This window comes from Rhinatrema bivittatum, chromosome 7 (genome assembly GCF_901001135.1).
Source record: "Rhinatrema bivittatum chromosome 7, aRhiBiv1.1, whole genome shotgun sequence".
NCBI classification, from domain to species: Eukaryota; Metazoa; Chordata; class Amphibia; order Gymnophiona; family Rhinatrematidae; genus Rhinatrema; species Rhinatrema bivittatum.
The window spans coordinates 54,026,527-54,052,755 of NC_042621.1; the positions used below are offsets into that span (position 1 = coordinate 54,026,527).

The 26,229-nt window shown below is 45.9% G+C and overlaps 1 protein-coding gene across 4 annotated transcripts in view; it reads left to right on the forward strand.

Annotated features, from left to right (window-relative positions):
• CEP89 (centrosomal protein 89) overlaps positions 1-26,229 on the forward strand; it is a 491,071-nt gene that overhangs the window by 114 nt on the left and 464,728 nt on the right. For 2 of the 4 annotated variants that reach the window (XM_029608395.1, XM_029608397.1), the window contains exon 1: positions 10-277. In XM_029608395.1, coding sequence (XP_029464255.1) covers positions 239-277 — 39 coding nt within the window. In that variant the 5' untranslated portion in view covers positions 10-238. Of the gene's footprint in view, positions 1-8; positions 278-26,229 lie in introns of those variants that run through there. The other 2 variants (XM_029608396.1, XM_029608398.1) reach the window with 2 other exon arrangements.

Here is a 26,229-nt window from a genome sequence, read left to right on the forward strand (position 1 = left end):
AGGGATGGCGTAGACGGTGATTGGAGGAACGGAAGCTGCCCACCAATCAGCGGCGCTGTTGGTGAGAAGTGGTTGCGAAGGAAAAGCGTCAGTTGCCGTGACGGGGGCGGAATTGCTTCGTTCCTTACTTGAGTTTGCAGTAAATCAAAGCATTCTTTTTATTATAAGTTTACATTTTTGTGACTTTAGTTGCTGCTGCTGCTGCTGCTGCTTTCGCTCTTTTTAACCTGCTGTAACGATGCCATTTAATTTCCGGCGGAGAAGCACATCGCACTTTGTAAGTCTTCTGGCTCTTTCACTTTATTAATGGAGTCTTAGTGGATTGTACTGCTTTTTTATAAGACCAACAAAAATTGTTGTAGCACATGAGTCGTGGAGACTACGTAGGTTACAGTCCGGGACATTATATACAAAAAAAATAAAAATTATGTAAAATTGCAATTATTTATTTACACAATATAGTGAATAGACATACCTGGGAACTTTTGACTTCCAGTCACCCTGAGATTACCATGGATTAGCGGGACGGGGGAGGGCAACTGACAGTGGGACCGGATGCTTACAGATTTGCTCTCATAAACACTCTTACATGTTCACACTTACTTTCACTGCTCATTCTCACATGTCCATTTACACCTTTACTTCTGCTATTCTTCCACCAACACACACACTCACTCACGTCTCTCCCTCTTCCATACACCCATGCTCACTTGCACTCAGCTCTCTCCTACTCACCTACATACCCTCTCAGATCTCTTCTTCCTACACAAATAAATACATACTAAGTCTCACAGACATGCTCATTCATTCTCTCCTCCCCCCCTCTTCAAAACACACTAGCAACAGCAGACTCTAACTTGGGCTCCTGGAGCAGGAGCAGCCTCTTCCTTCTCCTCCTGTGCTGTGGAAGTGGACGTGGAGCTGCTTGTTTCTTACTCCTCATTTGATGCACGGGCAGGAAATCGCAATGCCGATTGGCCAAGGCAAACAGGATGGGGCGAGCAAGTGGCTGGATACAGGAAACAGGCTGTGCAAGAAATGTGCAAAAAAAATGTGCTCTAGTTTTCAGCGCACACTTTTAATGCCCAGATTAATTTTTTTTTAAACTCCCACAAGCAGATGCAATATCAGCTCACATAAAACAAATGCACAGTCATGAGCGCCTGCTCTCCGAATACACGACCAGCCACCTCTCTTGGGCGTGCAATGCATTATTTAAATGAGGGGTCGTGCTAAAAAGGAGGCGCTAGGGAAAATTGTGCATCCCTAGCGCCTCCTCTGCATCGGGGAGGTGGCTATCAGTGCGGGCTGGGAAAACAAAAGCTTGATACGAGAGTCTGTTTTCCCCGCCACCCGCACAAGATGCACAGCCAGGACCGTCTATCTTATGCATCTATTTTGGGCACCCAGAATTTTTTTTAAAGACCTCTTTTTTTTTTTTTAATTTCAATCTGCTTTCTGTGGTTCCTCCTACTTAGTATCGTGACAATACTAAGTGGAGGAATCACAGAAAGCAGGAATTTTTCTTTTTCCAGTGAGCCTTTGAGTGCGGCATGCCCTCTACGCCAGCCGCTGTAAAATTTGCTGCGTTGCAATGGGTGCATTGGCCGCGTGGGAAATTATTTGAATTGCGGGGATTAGCTAATAGCCTCATCTATATGGAATTTACGTGTGATGAGAGCTATTAGCTACGCGCTCAATTGGATGCGTGTTTTTGATGCAGTAATCCCTGTATTGCATTGAGTAATTTGATTATTAGAAATGTAGATAGCTGGGCGGCTGGTAGACGTGAGGACCACCTGATAACATGCTTGCCTGGTGTGAAGGTGGCATACCTCAGGCATCACTTAGGATTTTAGACAGTGCTGGGGAGGAGCCGGCTGTCGTGGTACATGTGGGCACCAACGACATAGGAAAATGTGGGAGGGAGGTTCTGGAAGCCAAATTTAGGCTCTTAGGTAGAAAGCTAATAGACTTAGTTTTTGGGTACTTGCCAGGTTCTTATGGCCTGGATTGGCCACTGTTGGAAACAGGATGCTGGGCTTGATGGACCCTTGGTCTGACCCAGTATGGCATTTTCTTATGTTCTTATGTAAGCTGAAATCCAGAACTTCCAGGGTGGCATTCTCTGAAATGCTCCCTGTTCCATGTGCAGGTCTTCAGAGGCAGTCAGAACTCCGGAGTCTCAATGCGTGGATGAGACGATGGTGCAGGGAAGAGGGATTCAGTTTTGTAAAGAACTGGACAACCTTTTGGGGAAGGGGGAGACGTTTCCGAAAGGATGGAGTCCACCTTAACCAAAATGGAACCAGGCTGCTGGTGCTAGCTTTCAAAAAGGAGATAGAGCAGCTTTTAAACTAGAACAAAGGGGAAAGCAGACAGTCGCTCAGCAGCGCATGGTTCAGAGGAATGTATCTTTGAAGGATACTAATGAAACAGGAGAGTTAGAGCATCCCAACAGAGAGGTTCCAATAAATGCAAAAGTAGCCCATGTGCCTATAAGTAAAGAATCATCCAAGTTAAAGAATTCCAAACTGAAAAGAAAGTTGTTAATACAAACAAAAAATGTACTTTGAAATGTCTGTGTGCCAATGCCAGAAGTCTAAGAAGTAAGATGGGAGAGTTAGAATGTATAGCAGTGAATGATGAGATAGACATAATTGGCATCTCAGAGACCTGGTGGAAAGAGGATAATCAATGGGACAGTGCTATACCGGGGTACAAATTATACCCAAGGATAGGGAGGATCAACTTGGTGGGGATTTAGCACTTTATGTCTGGGAGGGTATAGTGTCCAACAGGATAAAGATCATAAGAACATAAGAAATTGCCATGCTGGGTCAGGCAAGGGTCCATCAAGCCCAGCATCCTGTTTACAACAGAGGCCAAACCAGGCCACAAGAACCTGTCAAGTACCCAAACACCAAGAAGATCCCATGCTACTGATACAATTAATAGCAGAGGCCATTCCCTAAGTCAACTTGATTAATAGCAGTTAATGGACTTTTCCTCCAAGAACATATCCAAACCTTTTTTGACCTCAGCTACACTAACTGCTCTAACTATATCCTCTGGCAACAAATTCCAGAGCTTAATTGTGCATTGAGTGAAAACAATTTTCTCCAATTAGTTTTAAATGTGCTACTTGCTAACTTCATGGAGTGCCCCCTAGTCCTTCTATTATCTGAAAGTGTAAATAACAGTTTCCTAGCATGTAGCAGATGGACTCAGGACCAGTGGGTATAGTGTACTCCTGATAGCAGTTGGAGACGGATCAGATTTCAATCTGACATCAGCCCCTAGTATATATACCCCTGCAGGAAGTGCAGCTCTTCAGTATTTTCCGTCTCCATAGCAGTTAGGGACTATCTGCACGCTCTCGCAGCGTTAGAACCAATTCAACGAAGAAAACCCAAATTTGAAGAAAAACCTACCTCTGAAGACGAGCCCCGCTCTCCGGTTATTCCCTCGGGTCCCTCCCCCAGTTGAGATTTCCCGAGGCGATTTCCGTGGTCCCTCGGAGGTGAGCCTCGGTCTGGCGGCTGATTTGCGGCGAGGACCTAGCCCCCGATCCCGGGCGCGGCTGAGAGGCAGCGGGTGCACCCTCAAGCGCGGCGGTGAAGGTATTTGCCCTCTCCCCCCGCAGCCGGAGACTGCCTGGAACGAAACTGGGAAGCGCCGAAGACAAGGTAAGGTAGAAATCTTCAGCGTTGACTCCGATCTCTGAGGTTTGAGGAGTCGCACAGGTCGCCGGCCAGGACCAGTGCCACCGGGTTGATCCGCCCTAGCAGGGCCAGGCCCCGGTTAGTTCCAAGGGTCTTCCCACGTGGAGACCCTCCGAGGTGGTCGCCATATTGCCCGCGTGGTCGCCGTCGCCATCTTGGCCCTATTCGCCACTCCGATCATCGTCTTGATCCGGGCGCACAAGACTACTTAGGCGCACAAATTACATGTGCACATAAAGTTACACGAACATAATCCTTGTGCGCATAAGTTACACGCACAAGGGCCGTGCGCACAAGATATAAGCGCGTCGCACGCTTACCGGGCTGAGCGCATACCCACGACTTGGGTGCACAACTGTGCGCACAACCCACACACACATCTTAGATGCGCCTGAGCGCATAAGGGTTTACGCGCCGACAACCATGGCACCACCAGAAACAGAGATAAAGGCTCAAGGCCTCTGCCCAGCATGCCATATCAGAGCCGCACAAAGCGAGGAGGCCAACGCCCTGTGCACTCAGTGCGAGGAGGCCCTGGGAGTTCCAGCCCAGGGCCAGTCCCACCCAGGGCTGAGAAATAGCTTCTCAGTGGGTACCCCGGACCTAGAAAATCCCAGTGGGGGACCCCAGGGACCCAACGCCCCTCAGCTTGGATCCAGCGTCTATCTCATGGGTGGAGTTCTTCAAAGGGCTACACACCTTTGTTCACATGCAAACGGAACCTCTGGCTGATCAGCCACATCTTCTGCCAGAAGACCTTTAAGCCCCAGGCCCCTCAAGGCCTAGACAAAGGTTTCCACTGCCCAGAAGCCCCACCTATGGGGACACAGACAACTCTGAAGAGGAAGCAGAGCCCCTAGAAGAAGGGGAACTCCCTCCCTGGGGACAGAGCTTCACCAAACCATGAGACGCTTCTTCACTAAGGACGAGCTCCCTGACCTGGTCACTCACAGCCTGAAGGAGCTTGCTATCCTGGGCCCAGGTGCTTCGGGGGAGCCTAAGCCAAATCCTCTGCTGGAGGGCCTCTGCCAGATCTCCCGCCGTTTCCCTCTGTTACAAGCCATCCAGCAGCTAATTGACCTGGAATGGAGCGCTCCAGAGTCCACATTCAAAGGGGGACGAGCTATGGCAGCCATGTACCCCCTGGACCCTGTGGCCAAAGACCTTCTCACATGCCCAAGAGTGGATGCCATGGTCTGTGCGGTCTCGAAGCGCACTACTATCCCAGTGGAGGGAGGAGCAGCGCTCAAAGATGCACATGACCGGCGTCTGGAATCCATCCTTAAACAGTCTTTTGACGTAGTCGCTATGTCCCTATAAATAGCGGCCTGCTGCATCGTAGTGACATGTGCCTGCTTATCTCAGACCAGGAGCAACACCCCCTGGAGAGGCCATGGAACCAGCAGTATCATTCCTTGCGGACGCTGCTTCCAATCTGGTGCGCACAGCGGCCAGAGCAGTGTCATCTGTGGTGGCTGTCAGGAGACAACTCTGGCTCCAAAGCTGGTCGGCCGACGCATCTTCCAAAACTTGCCTCACAAGGATGCCCTTCAAAGGATCCCTCCTGTTCAGCAGCGAGCTAGAGAAACTGGCCAACAAATGGGAGTCCCCATTGCCGCACCTACCGGAGGGCATTTTCTTTAAGATGTTATCTTGCTGTATTGTTAAAATTATAAAAAAAAAAAAAAATCACATGCAGATTATGATACATTACAGGAGGACCTTGCAAGACTGGGCATCCAAATGGCAGATGAAATTTAATGTGGACAAGTGCAAGGTGTTGCATATAGGGAAAAATAACCCTTGCTGTAGTTACATGATGTTAGGTTACATATTAGGAGCTACCACCCAGGAAAAAGGTCTAGGCATCACAGTGGATAATACTTTAAAATCGTCAGCTCAGTGTACTGCAGCAGTCAAAAAAGCAAACAGAATGTTAGGAATTCTTAGGAAGGGAATGGTTAAAAAAACAGAAAATGTCATAATGCCTTTGTATCGCTCCATGGTGAGACTGCACCTTGAATACAGTGTACAGTTCTGGTCATTGCATCTCAAAAAAGATATAGTTGTAATGGAGAAGGTACAGAGAAGGGCAACCAAAATGATAAAGGGGATGGAACAACTCCCCTATGAGGAAAGGCTGAAGAGGTTAGGGCTGCTCATTTGGAGAAGAGACGGCTGAGGGGGGATATATCATAAAAGGTCTTGAACGAGTAGATGTGAATTGGAGAAATTACTTACCTGATAATTTCGTTTTCCTTAGTGTAGACAGATGGACTCAAGACCAATGGGTATAGTATACTCCTGATAGCAGTTGGAGACAGATCAGATTTCAATCTGACGTCAGCCCCTAGTACATATACCCCTGCAGGAAGTGCAGCTCTTCAGTATTTTCCGTCTCCATAGCAGTTAGGGACTATCTGCACGCTCTCCAAATCCTTATGTACATTAAAGATGTGGAGAACTTGCGTGCTTGGAGTAGGGTGTCTATTACAGCCCCCGAGTATCTGCACTTTCTCAAGTGAGCCCTCTCAATGGCCAGGCTGCAAGAGAGAATTGAGCTGGATCCTCGTGGAGGATCTGTCCTTGTTGAAGCAGGTCTCTGTGTGGAGGCAGTGGTAGGGGATTCTCTGCCAGTAGTCTTCTCATGTCTGCGTACCACGGTCTTCTTGGCCAGTCCGGGGCCACCAGAAGAACTAGTCCCCTGTGTAGCTGTATCTTGTGAATGATTGCACCCAATAGGGGCCATGGCGGGAAGGCATATAATAGGGTCCCCTGTGGCCAGGTCTGTACTAGGGCATTGATCCCCTGGGACTGAGGTTCCCGCCTGCGGCTGAAGTACCTGGATACTTGGGCGTTGGACCGGTTTTCCAGAAGGTCCATGTCTGGTGTCCCCCACCAGTTCACTATCATTTGGAACGCTGCGGACGACAGCTTCCATTCTCCTGGGTCTAGACTTTCCCTGCTGAGGTAGTCCGCCGTGATGTTGTCTTTCCCAGCGATGTAGACGGCCGAGATCTCCTGGAGGTTTACTTCCGCCCACGCCATTAGGGAGTCTATTTCCCGAGACACCTGTTGGCTTCTGGTTCCCCCCTGCCGGTTGATGTAGGCCACTGTTGTGGCGTTGTCTGACATTTCTCTGACCACTTTGTCTCAGAGTCTGTGAGCGAATCATAGGCAGGCTAGTTTGACCGCCCGCACTTTTAGGCGGTTGATATTCTATCCCGACTCTTCTGTGTTCCACTGCCCTTGGGCGGTTAACTCCTCGCAGTGTGCTCCCCATCCTCGTAGGCTGGCATCTGTGGTGAGCAGGTTCCAGGTTGGGGAGGATAGTCCTGTTCCCCGGCTCAGGTGGCTGACCTTTAGCCACCACCGTAGCAGGGTCCGGACTCTGCCCGGGAGTGATAGACGTACGGCGTGGTTCTGAGACAGTGGATTCCATCGTGATAGAAGTGAGTGCTGCAGGGGTCTCATGTGAGCTCGCGCCCATGGCACTACTTCCAGTGTGGATGCCATCAGACCGAGGACTTGTAGGTAGTCCCATGCTGTGGGGCGAGGTTCGCTCAGCAGGATTTGTAACCGGTTCCACAGTTTTGATCTCCTTGTGGGAGTCAGGCTGACCTTGTCTTCTTTGGTGTCGACTCCTAGGTATTCTAGAGACTGTGAGGGCTGCAGACAACTTTTGTTTGTGTTGACCACTCATCCTAAGCTCTCCAGTAGTTTTGACTCTGTTGGTTGCTTGGCGGCTTTCCTCTGAGGATTTCGCCCTGATCAGCCAATCGTCTAGGTAAGGGTGTACGAGGATTCCTTCCTTCCTCAGTGTTGCCGCCACCACCACTATGATCTTGGTGAACCTGGAAGATGTAGTAGATCAGATTGACAAATTAAAGAGTAGAAAATCACCTGGACCAGATGGTATGCACCCCAGGGTTCTGAAGGAATTTAAAAATGATATTTCAGATCTATTAGTTAAAATGTGTAAGCTATCATTAAAATCACCCATTGTGCCTGAAGACTGGAGGTGGCAAATGTAACCCCAATATTTAAAAAGGGCTCCAGGAGCGATCCAGGAAATTATAGATCATTGAGCCTGACTTTGGTGCCGGGAAAAATAGTGGAAACTATTTAGATCAAAATCACAGCACCTATAGAAAGACATAGTTTAATGTAACAGCATGGATTTAACCAAGGCAAGTCTTGCCTCACAAATCTGCTTCATTTTTTTGAAGGGGTTAATAAACATGTGGATAAAGGCGAGCCAGTAGATGCATTTATTTGGATTTTCAGAAGGTGTTTTGACAAAGTCCCTCATGAGTGGCTTCTAAAGAAACTAAAAAGTCATATGATAGGAGGCAGTGTCCTTTCGTGGATTTCAAATTGGTTACAAGACAGGAAACAGAGAGTAGGATTAAATGGTCAATTTTCTCAGTGGAAAAGGGTAAACAGTGTAGTGCCTCAGGGATCTGTACTTGGACCGGTGCTTTTCAATATATTTATAAATGATCTGGAAAGGAATATGACAAATGAGGTAATCAGATTTGCGGATGATACAAAATTATTTGGAGTAGTTAAATCAGAAGCGGATTGCAATAAATTGCAGGAGGACCTTGCAAGACTGGAAGATTGGGTATCCAAATGGCAGATGAAATTTAATGTGGATAAGTGCAAGATGATGCATATAGGGAAAAATAATCCATGCTGTAGTTACACGATGTTAGTTTCCATATTAGGAGCTACCACGCAGGACAAAGATCTAGGCGTCATAGTTTTCCCATTGATAGCAGGGCTGAATTAGCCATGCTGTCATGGGATCTGTCAATCAGGTCCGGGAGGCAGAGCTTTACCAAGCAGAAGTTCGATTTTTGCTCTCTGCAGCTGCGCGTGTGTTCCCGCGCAGGAAAGTAACAGATTCTCCTTAGTCTGTTCTTTCCGCGCGTGGGATCGCACGCGGAGCTGACTTCTCAGCTTTTTTCTTTACAAAAGATGTCGAAGAAATCTGGCTTCAAGCCTTGTATATGCGGCAAGGTAATGTCGGTCACGGATGACCATGACCGATGTTACCTTTGCCTCGGGCCCGACCACAACCAAAACGATTGTGAGTTCTGTGCCCGAATGTCCCGAGGGCCCAGAGACAGCGGACCTCACTCCAATGATAGGGAAAAATTACTACATACGCTGGATTGTAAAAGAGCATTAGCATACTACATACAAAGAAAGAACAAAATCGGATTCCAGGGCTTCTCAACTATTTGTCTCTTTCGATCCGAAAGCACCTGGACTTTCAGTGTCTAAACGCACCATTTCCAGCTGGATAGCACAGTGCATACAATTCTGCTATGACAAACAGAAATTACATCTACATTCTGTTCCCAAAGCTCATCAAGTCAGAGCAGTGGCGGCCTCCTTTGCACACCTTTAAAAACATACAACCCATAGACATTTGAAGGCAGCTTCATGGTCATCGCTCCATACCTTCACATCGCACTACTGCCTTGATCAACAAGCAACCACGGATGCGAAGATAGGGCAAGCAATCCTGCACTCTCTATCCTCCTGTCCATGGTGACTGCCACAATACTAAAGATCATGTTAAACCATACATATCACAAATAACGTGATCGGGAGTTTGGGACTCCCATGACAGCATGACTAATTCAGCCCTGCTATCAACGGGAAAAAGCAAGTTTGCTTACTGTAAACGGTGTTTCCGTAGATAGCAGGATGAATTAGCCATGCTGACCCTCCCTCCTCCCTGGCAGTCACTGTCTCTTCGACTCAACTACAGCTTAATCACAGACTGCGGAGAATCTGTTACTTTCCTGCGCGGGAACACACGAGCAGCCACAGAGAGCAAAAATCGAACCTCTGCTTGGTAAAGCTCCACCTCCCGGACCTGATTGACAGATCCCATGACAGCATGGCTAATTCATCCTGCTATCTAAGGAAACACCGTTTATGGTAAGCAAACTTGCTTAGATAATACATTGAAGTCATTGGCTCAGTGTGCTGCGGCAGTCAAAAAAGCAAACAAACTGTTAGGAATTATTAGGAAGGGAATGGTGAATAAAATGAAAAATGTCATAATGCCTCTGTATGGATCACTGGTGAGACCACACCATGAATACTGTGTACAATTTTGGTCGCCGCATCTAAAAAAAGATATAGTTGCACTGGAGAAGGTACAAAGAAGGGCAACCTAAATGTAAAGGGATAGAACAGGTCCCCCATGAGGAAATGCTAAAGAGGTTAGGGCTATTCAGTCTGGAGAAGAGATGGATGAGGGGGGGGGGGGGGGGTATGATAGAGGTCTTTAAAATCATGTGAGATCTAGAACTGATAAATGTGAATCGGTTATTTACTCTTTCGGATAATAGAAGGACTAGGGGGCACTCCATGAAGTTAGCACGTAGCACATTGAAAACTAGCTGGAGAAAATTATTTTTCACTCAGTGCACAATTAAAACTATGGAATTTGTTGCAAGAGGATGTGGTTAGTGCAGTTAGTGTAGCTGGGGTTTAAAAAAGGTTTGGTTAAGTTCTTGGAGAAGTCCATTAACTGCTATTTATCAAGTTGTCTTAGAGAATAGCCACTGCTATTACTGGCATCAGTGGCGTGGGATCTACTTAGTGTTTTGGTACTTGCCAGGTACTTGTAACTTGGATTGGCAACTTTTGGAAACAGGCTTGATGGACCCCTTGGTCTGACCCAATATGGCAATTTCATATGGTTCTTAAGGGGGTTATGGATGCATGTCTAATCACCTGTTAAGCCGTGTGCAGGCCATATGTTGGGAATAGGTCCAGCACATTTTAACTCGGGAAGTGGGGGGAAGGTACCACTTAGCTGAAATTATCCAGCTATCTAATTTCAAGTACTAAAAAAGGTGTGCTGGCCAGATGTAATCTCTCTGCATAAGGGAGTACTGATTAATGCCCTCATTTGCATGGGGTTTCCACATGAGCGCACTAAGCAGTACTCTTGTTTGGAAATGTGCTTTTTCTGCATGCAAAACTCCTTGCTGCCTCAGGACTCAGTTTTGTGCACAGAAAATGCGTGCAGAAAGGTGCATTCAACTGAACACACCTTTCTGCATCAGCTTTTGAGTTTGTACCTGAGACGGAGGGTGAAATGACTTGCCAAAAGTCACAAAGAGCATTTGCTTTCAAGTTGAATGCCATCCCTCTCCCCTTCCCCTCAACTGGCCCCGCCACATGGACTCTTCTCACCGCCCCGGCACTCAAGCCCTCTCTCTTAAACCAGACTCTACCTTCCACATACTTCCAGACCTCTACACCCTCCTCCCACCTCTGAACTTGCGGCTGCCACCTTCTTCTTCTGCTCTGTATGGGTAACGTTGCCTTCTCCTCTTTTTATAGGCATGCAGGTTTAACATCTGGAAATGAATTTCTCTGGGTGTAACTAGTTCCTTCTGAAAGGAATTTTGCCATCTGCTTTGTTGGTTCTATAAAATGTATCACAAACTACTACTACTACTATTATTACAACTGTATTCAATTTAATAATCATATTTATTTTACCCCATTTTGATATTTGAGGGATATGCTGGTAATCAAATATTAATAAATAACTGGGTCTGTTGCTGTTGACTATAGACCAAAGACTGTTGCTGAGGTCAGTTAACCTCCTATGTTTCAGAATCAAAAAGTGTTCTATGTCCATATCACCTTTATTTCTGTGTATAGTTGGTTTGAAAATCATAATGATGAGTAATAATCTTCTCCAGTTTTATTAAAGAAATGTGTTTTATAAGTCATATGTTTTCCACTTTCTTATTTTGGAAGTTTTTGTAATTTTAAACAAATCTAGGTATTAAGAATAAGTAACGGGTTTACCAAATATATTTCTGTCCTTGGTATTTATATGGAACTGTACAAAATATTTTGTATGGTGACTGTGTTCTTGGATGGAAGAGCTTCCAGTGTAAAGTTGTTGTTCTTTTTTGAGGAGTTCCTTGGTCTAGCCAATGAAAAAAATTGTTGCTGAAGAGTACTAAAATGAATTAAAATTATTATTTTTTGAGCACTGCCCCTTTAACATATAGTGAGAAACTACAGCAGTCTCAATGTAAGGTCCAGTCTGAAATCATAGGTATTTGAACAATGTCTGCAGATTGGCTGAAAAATCAACTCTCTGCCCATAATTTCAGTATGTAAGGTTTATCACAAATAAGAACCCAGGAAATTGAGGGAAAAATGTCTAGTTGAAATCACATACTGAAAATAATTCAAAACAATTGTAATACCCAATATCAGAGATGTCTTGTGGCTCAGATTCTGGAGGGAGATACTTGTTTAGTTCTGGCTTTTAAATTTACCTTGCACACAACTGTGGAATGTGCAGTGTTGCTAAGTCCGTTTTAAATAAACACTACAGATACTAAAATGTGTCAGGAGGAGGTGCCAAAATAGGACCGCTCAAAAGATTTCCTCAAGAAATTAGGCCATTTGACAGCAGTGCAAATAGTATGAAATGCAGTTTTCCCTCTGATAGCCACTTGTAGCATACAGTCATTTCTGTGACCTATTTATAGACACAGAAACAAAGCAATTCATTCCTTCCACTGATAACTTGCAGCAGATTTTATAAGCACTGGTGGTGGGTACAGAGGGACAATGAGACTGATGTGAATGGATGGGTTTGAGGGACAGCTCCTAATGGCGCCCAGAAGTTAGAACATTTTCTAGAAGTCATATAGAAAAAAATATCTTTGCATCTAATTCTAGCTAGAAAATCTTTATGGGTTCTTATGGTTGTTTTCAGTGTTTTAGTTTCCTATGGTGAATAGTGTTGTGGACTTAAGTATATTGATTACAGCCAGATAATGCCTTTGCTTCATCTGATATCATGAGTGTATTCAGAACAGAATACTATAAATTGTGTTTTGCTAGTAATTTAAATATGTACTTGATTTTTAATGACTACTTATATAAATGATACTTCTTGTTGCTGTAGCTTGGATAGCATGTGAAGTGAAATTATCTGTTGGCTGCAATATTAACCTTGGACTAAATAAATGTAATAACTGTTCTATAATTTATAAAACTCCAAGGCTTTCTGTGCACCAGTCCCAATTAATGTTGTATACAAACATCAGTTTGCCCCAATATTTACTTATGTAGCTGTATGTACATTGTTCTTCCCAATTCGTTATTGTACACAACTGTTGACCTGTGTTACTGTAACTCTGTTTTCATCCTATGCTTCACATGTTACAGCATCACCACCTGTATAGTTATGTTCCCCCTATTTATCACAGTTCCCCAATATTTAGCTATACTATTTATCTAGTTCCACCCTTTCCTTATTGTCCATACCAGACTAGTCCAGGCAAGTGGGTTATGTCCCCCCTGCCAGCAGATGGAGACTGCAAAAAAAGTTCAAAGCGGATTTCACTCCTCTATAGAGGTCTTCAGTATTTCATTGTCTTCAGCAGTTGGTGCAAAAATATGGATTGGTGCTGCTCCTAGGAAGGCTTTAGGTTAGGTGTATGATGGGCGATGGTCCTGGTGGGACTGATTCTCCCTTGGGAACTGACTTAGTTGGGATCGGAGTTCCTGTACCAATGAGTCAAGCACAAAGTGGTTTGAAGGTGACTTTGTTCCCTTGGAGAGCAACAGAGAGACAGTAAAGTTTATTAAAGAAAAGGCTTGCAGAACAGCCTTTTCCCTGGTCTTCCTCCCAGTCTACTCTGGTGCTGTACTGGATTTGGACTCTGACAAGGGGTCTGGGATGATCACTCTCTCCTCTCCGTCCCTCCGTTTGCTTCTGGTAATGCTGTAAAAAGAGGGATTCACAGCATCCCGGGGAAGTCACAGGTATTCAGCATGCTAGCCAGTTTGTGAGTGCCATGTGGGTGGATGAAATCCGGAGCAGTTCATCATCCTGCCAAGAGCGAAAATGGGTGGGTTCCCCAGATAGAACCCTGGGCCCTGTTTTGGAGGACCGCATTGTAGTGCTCATGGAATAGGGCCTGGTCAGCAATTGCATTTTGGTGGGATCAGCAGACATTTTATTGCTGCTTCATGCCAAAAATAAATAATATATTAAGCATACCAGGCTCTTTACTTCCCTCTTACCTCTGATAGTGAATGGGGAAGTTTCATGGGGCTACATATTTTCTCTTAGGGACAGCAGAGCCTGCACAGCTTCAGTTTCCCGTTAATAGCACGGCTGAATTAGCCATGCTGTCATGGGAACTGTCAATCAGGCCCGGGAGGCGGAACTTCAAAGAGATGTCAGAGCTTTGCTCTGAGGCTGCATGTGGTTTCCCACGCTGGAATCAACTCTCTTCAGTCTGTTTTTTTGCGCGCAGGATCGCACGCAGAGCTTCAGACCTCCTCAGCATCACAGTTTTCAAAGTAAAAAAAAAAAAAAAATCGCTCATCATGTCGGAATGCGGCAGGAAAGAAGGTTCCCGACCATCGGGCTTGAAGCCCTGCGCCTGTGGGAAGGTAATGTCGATTATGGACGGGCATGACTGCTGCTATCGGTGTCTGGGCCCAGACCACCTGACGGATGTCCCTGAGAGCCTGGAGGCAATGCTCCGACAAGAAGCAAAAGTGCATGCTAGATGTGACGCAGCTCATATTGATAGGCCTGGCCCTGACAGCCGTGGTACACATACCTCGTTCAACTGTCCGCGGAGCCGCCGCTTCGATTGCCACCTCGTGCTGATCTTCTCTCCCAAGAACAGGGCACCCTACTTCATCCGCTGCACTCCTCCCTACACCTAACAGCTTGGAGGTTGAACAGCTCTTTCTCTCAGAGGAAGGTCTGTCTCTCACAGTTCAGGAAGTGATACTCGCGTCACGGAAACCATCCACGCGCCGTAACTATCAATTCAAATGGAAACGATATGCGACCTGGTGTGGATCCGAAGGTATTGACCCACTCTCCTGTCCCCCGGTGCGATTGCTTGATTATCTTCATACCCTATACTGGGCGGGGCTGGCCACGGCTCAGTTCGCGTCCACCTGAGTGCAATTGCTGCCTTCCACAGGTTACAGGATGGACAGCCCATTTCCCTCCACCCGATGATTTCCCGGTTCCTCTGGGGCCTATCACACCTTCGACCCCCGATTTCTAAACCTCTGGTTCCCTGGAATCTAAATTTGGTTTTGGAACAACTTATGGTATCACCGTTTGAACCACTAGATTCGGCACACGTCAAGTACCTCACATGTAAGGTAGTCTTCCTGACTGCCATCATGTCATCTCGTCGGGTGAGTGAACTACAGGTGCTGGTGCACTACAGCCCGTACCTCCAATTTTACCACCACAAAGTACTGCTACGAACGCATCCTTCATTTCTTCCTAAGGTGGTCTCTCTGTTTCACCTTAATCAATCCATTGAATTACCAACGTTCTGTCGAAAACCGCATACCACTGAAAGAGAAAAACTCCTTCACAGTTTGGACTGCAAACAAGCATTAGCATACTACAAACAGTGAACCCATTTGGCGACCAGACTGTCACAACTCTTTGTTTCCTTCAACCCGAATGCTCCAGGTCTTCCAGTGGCAAAACGAACTATATCTAGCTGGATTACACAATGCATACAATTTTGTTACGAAAACAACAAGCAAAGCTACCCACGCACCCCATTGCGCATCAAACACGAGCGGTGGAGGCTTCTCTAGCTCACCTCCGACAAGTTCCACCATTGGACACTTGTAAAGCGGCCACATGGGCCTCCCTCCATACCTTCAGGGCCCATTATTGCTTAGATCAGCAAACAACGGACGATGCCAAATTAGGCCGATCCCTTCTACAGGCATTCGCTATAGATGCTTCTAATTCGACTGACATTTAAAGTCATCACGCTTCACTCACTCCAGAATGAACATACTACTCCAGCGTGAAGGGGAGCTTAGGACTCCCATGACAGCATGGCTAATTCAGCCCTGCTATCGACGGGGAAAAAGCAAGTTTGCTTACCGTAAACGGTGTTTCTGTAGATAGCAGGATGAATTAGCCATGCTGATCCACCCACCTCCCTGTCCAGTCGACCTTTCGTCTTCACGACCACGCTTGCTTTATCACAGACTGAGGAGAGTTGATTCCAGCACAGAAACCACGTGCAGCCTCAGAGCAAAGTTCTGACATCACTTTGAAGCTCCGCCTCCCAGGCCTGATTGACAGTTCCCATGACAGCATGGCTAATTCATCCTCCTATCTATGGAAACACCGTTTACGGTAGGCAAACTTGCTTTTCTCTACTGATGAATTATTTCAGCAGGTGCCTTCTCTCTCGCTTTCTCTTGCCTTCTCTGCTAGCTGAATGATAGCGGGAACAGCCTGTAGAAATTACTCTCTTCCCTTTTATACACTTGAAGCTTCCCAGAGGATCTTTGAAGGCATAACTTGCAAGTCTCACAGAGAGCAGAGACCAGCTCTGATTTGCTACATGAGTCACAGTAATGAAAACTCTCTCACTACTCTCTCTGGATACTTTCTTGTAGGGTCTCTGCTGTGGAACCCTAGCTTAGTTTTGAAGGAATTTGTCCTCCCTTCTTCGCAAGCGTTCACATTTTTTTCTTGGTCTTTGATGTGTCTTATTAAAGTACAGTAGTTTTAGGAGGAATCAAGGACATGACTACTTCAGCCTGCTCCAGTAAGAGTTTGCAGGTCCTAGAGGGTCAAGTCTACTCAATAAGGGTGCAGGACTCCTCATAGGAAGAATCATAACCTGTCTTTCTAGAAGATAATAGCAGGGCAGTGCCCTTGTCTTCATTACATCCCTCCTCAAAGGACCTCAGTGTGGCTGTACAGGCCAAGAAAGCCTATACCTTGGATGCAGGAATCTTAAAACCTATTGTGGCTTCCTCTTTCCCAGTCTGGGTGGAGCTTGGATACGATCCACTTGTCTGGACTGGTTTGGCATGGGTAATAAGGAAGATGAAATTTAAATTTACCTGTTAATTTCCTTTCCTTTAGTCCTGTCAGACCAGTCCAGACCCCACCCAAGGAAGCTGCAATGATGAAGGGCTCTCAGTCTAACAAGTTCAGAAGACTGATAACGAGTATTTTGTTGCCCACTTTGAAGGTAGTTGGCCTAATCATGATCTTGGTGTAGAGATTATCTAATGCCTGGGTTAATGAGTGATGTTTCTTGACGACTTCTGTCTTTGGTTGTGGTGGTGATTTGGAAACCAAATGTATTGCTGTCAATTGTTTTAGTTTTGACATAGGATACTGACAGGGTAAGTTGTCAGCTTTGTGCTTTTTTTTTTCTCCGTTTCAATCGGGAGATGGAGGGAGACATAACCCACTTGTCTGATTGGTCTGCATGACTAAATGAAAGGAAATTAACAGGTAAATTTAAATCTCACCTTTTTTTTTACCCTTAACTATATCTTTTCCGTCAACTAGCAGGGCTGAATTAGCCATGATGTGGGTGATGTCATCCAGTGATACTGAACGGATCTTTCTCTTACTTAGCTAGTAGAACTCTTTCTCTGATCATATGAGGGAATTCCTGTTTGGGTATTGCCTCATGAGATCTCTCTCTGTCTGCCTCTGTCTCTGTCTCTCTCTCTCAGAAGCTGATGTCAGTCCTACTCCTGAAACGCAGCCTCATCTGCCTTACCAGGAATTGACTTTATTTATTTATTTATTTATTTATAATTTTTATATACCGACATTCTTACGTTAAAATGCAAATCATACCGGTTTACATAAAACAGAAAAAGCAGGAAAAAAAATTTCCATAGTCAAATACAGAGAACATTTATAATAAAATTGTTAACAAAGGCATAAGGTAGGAACTTGAAAAAAGGTTACTTAACAGAAAACGTAAAAGAAAAAATAGTAAATGAAGCACAAAGAGTTGACGTCGGGGGAGGGGCATGGTCACACAGCGCAGTCACCCATTTCCCCTCACCTCCTGATGATAGTTCCGTTTCTTTTTTATTATTTAAGATGGTGTTCACTTCTTGCGGGGGCCCAGGATGGAGGGTGGCCTCCCCGCTCGCTGGCGCCTGATGGTGAGGCGCTTTTCAACTGCCGCCGGAGCTCACAGTGACGTCGGGGGAGGGGCATGGTCACACAGCGCAGTCACCCATTTCCCCTCACCTCCTGATGATAGTTCCGTTTCTTTTTTATTATTTAAGATGGTGTTCACTTCTTGCGGGGGCCCAGGATGGAGGGTGGCCTCCCCGCTCGCTGGCGCCTGATGGTGAGGCACTTTTCAACTTTAGTAGGAACTCCTCAAAAGTATCTTTCCCATTGGTGAAACAGGCCACAGCGTCAGGGCTGAGTAAGAGACATGCATCAAAAAAGAGGTGCCACTCTGCAGAGCACAAAAAGCACTGAGTCTCGGGTGCTTCGTCACCGGTGGCACTGTCAACGCACATATAAATTCCTCAACAACACTTTGAGCCCCAGAACGTGAAATACATTGGTCCTTAACACTTTTACCTTTAGGGCAGGTTGCTCCATCATAGAAGCATCATGTGGTAGTACTTCCAGTGTAACTGAATGCTGGCCTGCACAGAACTTTGATGGGGACAGAGGGAGATATAATTTCCCTACCCCCCTCCAGTTACCAGAGTCCCTACACCATTTGCTTTTTGGTACCTCTCACATCTAATTGGCTTTCAATTCAAATTTTGCAAAGCCCAGAAGATGAGCAGGATTCCGTTCTGGTATCAGAAGAGGATGTTCCATTGCCCATGCCAGAACAAAGGGCATGTCAGCCCCTCGACCAGATATTGGAGTTGGTGAAGGATTTCTTTCTCTTTTTTACTTTATCTCTGTAGTGGCTAAGGATAAGGCAAGTACCTTTCAACCTCTCCTTTTCAGGATATCATATTTACTTACACGAGAGGGAGTCCCAGTATCTCTGGTTTGGGTGGATACTCCATCAGAGCTCCCGTGAGGTAGTTCTATTCCACAGCATTCGCTTGCAGCAGAGTCCAACCAATCGGTGGATGTCCAACAGGAGTATACCCCTCTGAGGTGATGTCAGGTTCCTTCTTCATCATTGGGGTCTTGGATCAATGTTCTCACACCTCTTGGCTCTAAAGAGGAATCAATGGGGATCCTTTCTGACCATCTTCCAGAACACTCGTCTCCACTGAAGGACCTTTCCTTCTCTAGATTTCTGGGCAAGCAGGGTCAAACTCTCAGTTAATCAGGCCGATACAGTACAGTGTGCTCCGACGGAGAGCACTGTTAACCCGCCACTGGACGCGCGTTTTCCCTTACCCCTTATTCAGTAAGGGGCCGAAAACGCATGCCCAATCTGCTGAACCTAATAGCACCCGCAACATGCAAATGCATGTTGATGGCCATATTAGGTATTCCCGCGCGATTCACAAAGCAAAATGTGCAGCCAAGCCGCACATTTTGCTTTCAGAAATTAGCACCTACCCAAAGTAGGTGCTAATTTCTTCGGGCACCGGGAAAGTGCACAGAAAAGCTGCTTTTCTGTGCACCCTCTGACTTAATATCATGGCGATATTAAGTCGGAGGTCCTGAAACTTTCCAAAAGTAAAAAAAAAGAAAAAAAAATTTGAAGTCAGCCGGCAGCTGTCGGGTCGAAAACTGGACGCTCAATTTTGCCGGCGTCCGGTTTCTGAGCCCGTGGCTGTCAGCGGGCTCGAGAACCAACGCCGGCAAAATTGAGCGTCTACTGTCAAACCTGCTGACAGCCACCGCTCCTGTCCGAAAAGAGGCGCTAGGGACGCGCTAGTGTCCCTAGCGCCTCCTTTTGCCTGTTTTTACCGTCGGGCCTCATTTAAATACAGAATCACGCGCACAGGAGAGTGGCCTGTGCGCGCGCCGGTCGCCCACTCTCCCGCGGACTTTACTGTATCGGCCCGAATGTGCATAAGGACAAAGATCCTTGTGCAAATGTCTTTGGCCTTCTCCACATTCTGGAAACAGCAGCGGAACTAGCAGCAATCTTAATCCATTAAATCCTGCAAGAATTGCAAAGCAGAATGTGGGAAAATCTTATTTTCTATATTCCAGTTGCAAGGAAACTAGACATCAAGTATAGAGTACAAAAATCTCCAGGATTTGGAATAGTGCAATTACCCCACCAATCAGTTGTGATAGAATTGGCTCTCTAAAAGAGCCAAGAAAAGGATATACTTGAATATTCCGCCAAGGAAGGATCTCAGGCTACTAGACAGTTTTGGTAAAAAGGTGTTCCAATGCTTAATGCATGAATTTTCACCCAACAATTCTGCATGGTAAAATACTTACACAATTGTATACAAAAACTGAAACATTTTCAACTGGCTGGCAAAATTGCATACGCTCAACTACTCTTAGATGCTGAAAAGTGTGTACACCATCTGAGGCATTTGATACCATGGCGCACTCCTTATCAGCATCCATTGGAGCACGCCACATGGCTTGGTTGAGAGCCAATAACCTGTATGATGATGTCCATGGCAAGTTAGCAGATGTTTCTGGCTTGGGTGAACATCTTTTCAGAGAAAAGTTCAGAAAGCCAATAGCTCAGATAAAGGAAGAATATGTGGCAGTCCAGTCCTTCTCCACGAAATAGGACATTGGTCTTCTGCAAGGTGTACCTACTATCATTTAAAAGACTATATTTCCAAAGATCCCACTTCCAGCAGTTCCAGCAATACTGGATTCTGTCTCTACTTCCACAACATCAACTTCTGGTTTGCACTAGGTAGAATGAACGCTGTTAACCAAAAGCCAGCACAAGTCCAGCCCTTGCGAGGACCAAGTTTTTTTTTGTTTTTTTTTTACTACATTTCATAGCCAGCAATTGTTCTTTCCAGTAGAGAGGAGGATTCAGCACTTCTTGGAGGATTGGTGCAAGGTCACCAAAGATTGCTGGGATCTCCAGAGTCTGGATACCGCTTGCATTTCTCCCAGCTTTCCATGCTGCTTCATTGCCTAGTCTTCATTCCGGATCCATCTCATGGAATGGCTCCTCAAATAACGGACAATACAACTTGTTCCTCCATATCACTATGACCAGGGGTTCTACTCCCGCTAGAAATCTAGGGGACTGAGACCCATACTGGATTTAAGATGTCTGAACAAGCATATGCTCAGGGAGCAATTCAGAATGAACTCCCTCCATCCAATTCTTCTCTTCATTTAGAAGAGAAGAATTGGATTACCTATACTTTATAATAGACTCCTTTTGCTATCAGTACAGACAGCTCCCCTTCAGCCTGTCAGCAGTATCAAGGGTATTCGCCAAGTGCCTGACTGCAGTAGCAGTGCATCTGTGGCGACAAGGCACCCGCGTCTTCCCTTACCTGGACAACTGGTTTGTGATAGTGGATTCCCAGGAATGTGTGTTAACCTCTCTGAAAAAATCAGTACTCCTATCAATACACTCATTAGGGTTGTTGGTGAATTTGGAGAACTCTAGTTCCCTTTCAGGGAAAATAAAATTAATTGGAGCTTGGATAGATTCTCTTTAAGAGAGCTTTCCTTCTGACTGATTGGGCAAATACTCTCAAATCCCTGGTATACATCCTATTGAAGACAAGATCAGTCATTGTCCAGGAAGGAAAGTGATGGTTGTTCTGGGCCATATGGTGGTGGCAGTCCAAATAGTTTTACTAACCTGCCTTCACATATGACTCTTGCAATGGGGGTCTTCATTCCCAGTGAGACCAGCTCATTCAAACTTTGACAACCAAAGTGCAGATTTTGAAATAAATGAAACGGGAATTACTCTAGTGGCTGGACTCCTTCATTCTTCAGGAAAGAGCACCACGCTGGCTACTTCTGTTGCCAATGTTACTTGGTGAGGATGCCTGCACAAAGGGTTGGGATTCCCGTACAGACCCCTTTTGAACTCAAGGGACTTGGATATTCATAGAAAGACAATTTCAAATGAACCTTCTAGAATTGAGTGATCAGGTAAGCTTTAACAAGCGTCACTTACTTCCTCTAAGGAAAGAGCATTCTCATTCAAACTGACAACAAAGTAGCCATGTTCTGTGTGAACCAACCGTGGAGCATAGGGTCATGTATTCTTTGCCAAGAAGCAAAAAAAAAAGATATGGGAATTGCATGCTGACATCAAGTAATCTTCTAAGCAACCTGCTGTCTGGCAATCTCCAACACATTGGCAGATTGCCTCACCAGAGTTTGCCAACCACATGAATGGTCTCTATAGCAATCAACAGCCGACAAACTATTCCGTCAAGGGGAGCTTCCAGCAATCACCCTGATTGCATTAGAGCAAAACTGGAAAACTCCATTCTTTCCAACAAACTCCGATCCACTCTGGAGGCTTTTCTGCTTGACTGGAATGCAGATCTCATATACACTTTTCTACTGGTACCACTGATAGCCTGAATGGTGCAAAACATACTCAAAGACTGGGCCTGGGACTCATCAGTTAGTATCCAAATTCATGAAAGGTTTATAACATATTTAACCTTTGGTTATAAAGCCACCTGTTTCCTGGGATCTAAACGTGGTTCTGTGATACAGGTTCAGACCAGGAACAATGGTATCCTGCTGTTGTTATCAGAGTTAGCAGACTGCTAGGGAGTTAGCAATCTGTTATATAGGAGAGTTGTAGGTGGATCCTTGGACCAGTGGCAGATGACCACGTCCCCGGGGAATGATCCCGAGAGGGTCCACCGGTCAGGCTCAGAGTTAGGAGACAAACACATACTAGTTCTTTTATTAGACAGTATACTGAACCACCAGAGATGGCAGTAGTGAGCTGGTAAGTCCGGCTGGGCTGTAGTCCCTCAGATACTGGAACAGCGATCTCTGGAGGCTGAGCTGTAGAGAAACTGAGATATAGGGAGTAGGCAGGGTATGCAGATGGTAACACTCACACAATGACCCAATGAAGCCCAGGAGCTAGAATGTATAGGCCCTCGAAGAGCGAGTATCTGGTTCCAGGGAAAGCTCAGTGAGAACGATGGTAACTCACTGACGTAGCTGATATAGTTGGTAGTGATGACTTCCAGGCAGAAGAGTATACGGAGCAAGTCTGGGAACAGGGGCCCTCGAGGAGCGAGTACTGGTTCCAGACTGTCACCTGAAAAACAAAGGAGAGAGCGAGGCCCCCGAGGAGTGGGTACCTTAGGTAGCGAAACCCTTGCTAACTCGATCTGTTAGCAAATACTGAGACCTTAAATATCCGTCGTGGGTGACGTCATCTTCGGGGACGCCCCCGAGGTTCGCGCCATTGCCGGTACTTCAGTCGGGGCCGCGTCACGCGTGCGCCCCTAGGCCTCCATGAACATGGCGGATAGCAGCGTCGAGTCGGTCCGGGAACGCCCGAGGACTTGTGGCAGAAGAACGCCGCAGCAGCCAGTCTTCCCGCGGTCGGAGAGGGAGGCACCAGAGAGGTAAGGAGGGCGGAGAGAGGGCGTCGGGCACCGGACACAACACCTGCCCAAGGGCTCTGACTTGGGGGGCTAATTTCATATAAACACACAGTTACAGGGATTATACCTGCGGGCTTGAACTCAGGAGCTTATGCCCTACATAAATGGCCACACACAATTACTGGGATTATACCTGGCTTGAACCCAGGAGCTTATCCCCTACACAGAGAGCCACACACAAACTTGGATTCAGTACGTCACGGTTCCAGGTAAGGAAGTAAGTTTATTTGAGCAATAGAAGGATAGAACAAATAAAATCAAATTGTATAGAAAAAGTAATGGTAGGTAATAACAATTGCTTATATTTCCAAAGGATCAGCCGTATCCTCATGTCCAGGGCTCGCTCTCTCTCCTCTCTTTCTCGCTGTCTCACCTTATACACTACAAACGCTTGTGAAAAGCAACAGCGTTCCCTCCATCTGAGTTCTTATCAGTTTCCAGAAACAGCTGTGTGGCCTTCATTCTCTCTCTCAGGCTTTAGAATAAGTTAATTGCTAGTTTTCTCATCATAGACTTAGTGGAATAACTAAATAAACACTCTTGCCTGTTTGTAAACATTTCACAGTGCAAGACAGTAAACAGGAGCTCACTCAGAGGTTGGCCTGTGGCTTTCAAACTAGACTGTCTAGGTGAAAATTCTGAATCCATACAGCCTATCCTCCTCTATATACATCCTCAGCAAAAAGTAACAAAAAATGACTCCAACATTCTGGCACAACTGATGAAACTGCAAAATGAACCCTTGGAGTCTGCTTCTCTCAAGTTTCTAACATGGAAAATAATATTTCTAGTAGCAGTAATGTCAGCCAGAAGGATCAACATCAGGCTTTAGTTCGTTATCTGCCTTATACCCAGTTCTTCTACAATAAGGTGATATTCAACATGAACACAAAGTTTCTATCAAAGGTAATATGAGATTTTCATATTGATCAAGCCATCGGGTTAACCTATGTTCTTCCTGAAGCCACATGCACATGAAAGTGAGAGAACCTTTCATATCTTAGACTTTAAAAAGGCCTTGGTTTATTACAAGAGATGATCTCTGCCTCGTCATCAGGCTTCTTAAATATTTGTCTCTTAAGATCCTTACAGATTGGGTATAGAGGTGGCCAAATGTACATAGTCCAACTGGTTAGCAGATATGCTAGCAGGCCTACAAATTACAGATATTATCAAGTTATAGCCATGGCTGCATCAGTTGCTCATCTGTGAGCCATATCACTTGAAGACATCTGCAAAGCTGAAATATGGTCATCAGTAAACACCTTTGTGTCCCTTTACTGTCTGGACAACCTCTCAATGAGTGACAGTAAATTCGGACAAGCAGTTATGCATAGCCTGTTCACCCAGTATTCCACTCTCTATGGGTGGGTCCAGGTTGCTTATTTAATAAATAGTCAACTGCAATCCTCATCTTGGGACTCCCCACATGTCATAGCTAATTCAGCTTAGCTTGTCAACGGAAAAAGCAAGTTTGCTTACCATCAGTGGTGTTCTCTGTAGACAATAGGATGAATTAGTTATGCTAAATACCTACCCGCTTCCCTGGAGCGTTAACTAACTAGCTAGAATTAGCTCTGAAATAGACTGAGGGGTTTCATGAGGCAATACCTAAGTGGGAATTCTCATACATGTTCAGAGGAAAAGCTCTACTAGCTGAAAGAGAGAGGTCCTTTCAGTGCCTCTGGATGATGTCACTCATACGTCATGGCTAATTTATCCTACTGTTTATGGTAAGCAAACTTGCTTTATTACCTATCTAAAGCACTCATAACCCACTTTGAATGAACAATAGTTCAAAAAGGCAGGAAGTAAATACTACTAATAAATACAATTTTTAAAATAATTCTTTACAATAGGTGTTTGAACATATGCGTTAACGTGTGCAGGATTGTCATGTTACTTTTCCACTAGGAGCTTGTCAAATAGATATACCATCTAAACAAGGTTCACCTAGGATAAAACATCTTAAAATACAGAGCATATTTTAAAAAGTGATTTAATAACTCTAGATCCTATGGAGCAATTGAGGAGGCTGAGTTGACCAGTCTCATAAATTAAAGGTTAACTGCCTGACCCCTCACCACGGTGTGTTGAAATGTAACTTAGCCTTACATGATACAGAACATAAGGGCCGATACAGTAAGGACGCGTAAGAAAATGTGTGGCAGTGCCGGGTGCCTGCTCGTTTGCTGCGCGCACATTTTGGTTCACAAGCCGCTCGATTCAGTATTCAAATTAGACACAAATCCAAGCGGCGTCCAAAGCGCGTCATTGAAGCGGTAGGCGTTTGCAAACCGTTTTAGTGTATAGAGCGGTATACAGCGCCTATACTGTATCCAAGGTGCGCTAGTACCTCTCATTTCAAATGTTATTCCACCAGGTAAGTGGAAGGTTCTTTTCTACAGATCCCGCTGCCTAGAGTGCCCGGCCGGATGTCCAAGGTCGCGGCTTGGACGTCCGGCCGGGCACTCAAGGCAGCAGTGCCTGCGATCATGGATGCCCAGATACAGGCGGGAAGGTCCATGAACGGACGCTGTGACCTCGGACGTCCAAGGTCGCGGCGTCCGTTCATGGACCTTCCCACCTGTAGGCCTCACTGCCTTGAGCGCCAGGCCGGACGTCCAAGGTCGCGGCTTGGACGTCCGGCCGGGTGCTCAAGGCAGCGGGACCTCCGATCATGGACGCCCGGATACAGGCGGGAAGGTCCATGAACGGAAGCCGCGACCTTGGACGTCCAAGGTCATGGCGTCCGTTCATGGACGTTCCTGTCTCTTTCCGGACGTCCATGACTGAAATGCCCCGCTGCCTGTACGGGGGTCTGTACTTCTTCCTTTCTGGTCTCATGGCGCTGTCCGGTATGAAGCTGACTGAACACCATACTAACGCCAGGGTCAGGCAGTAAATATGCAGGTTAAAGACGTGATAAATAAGCTGGTTAAAAAGGCGATAATCTGGACGCATGTTACTGTGTCGGAGGGAATAGCTAAATTGATCATTAACATATCATATACATGCGGCAGGCAGAGACGGATACGCGTCCATTTCGGCAAGCGGTAAGGACGCGTAAAACCGGATACTGAATCGCGGGTTCGCCTCATGCGTCCAATGTGCGTCCAAAGCG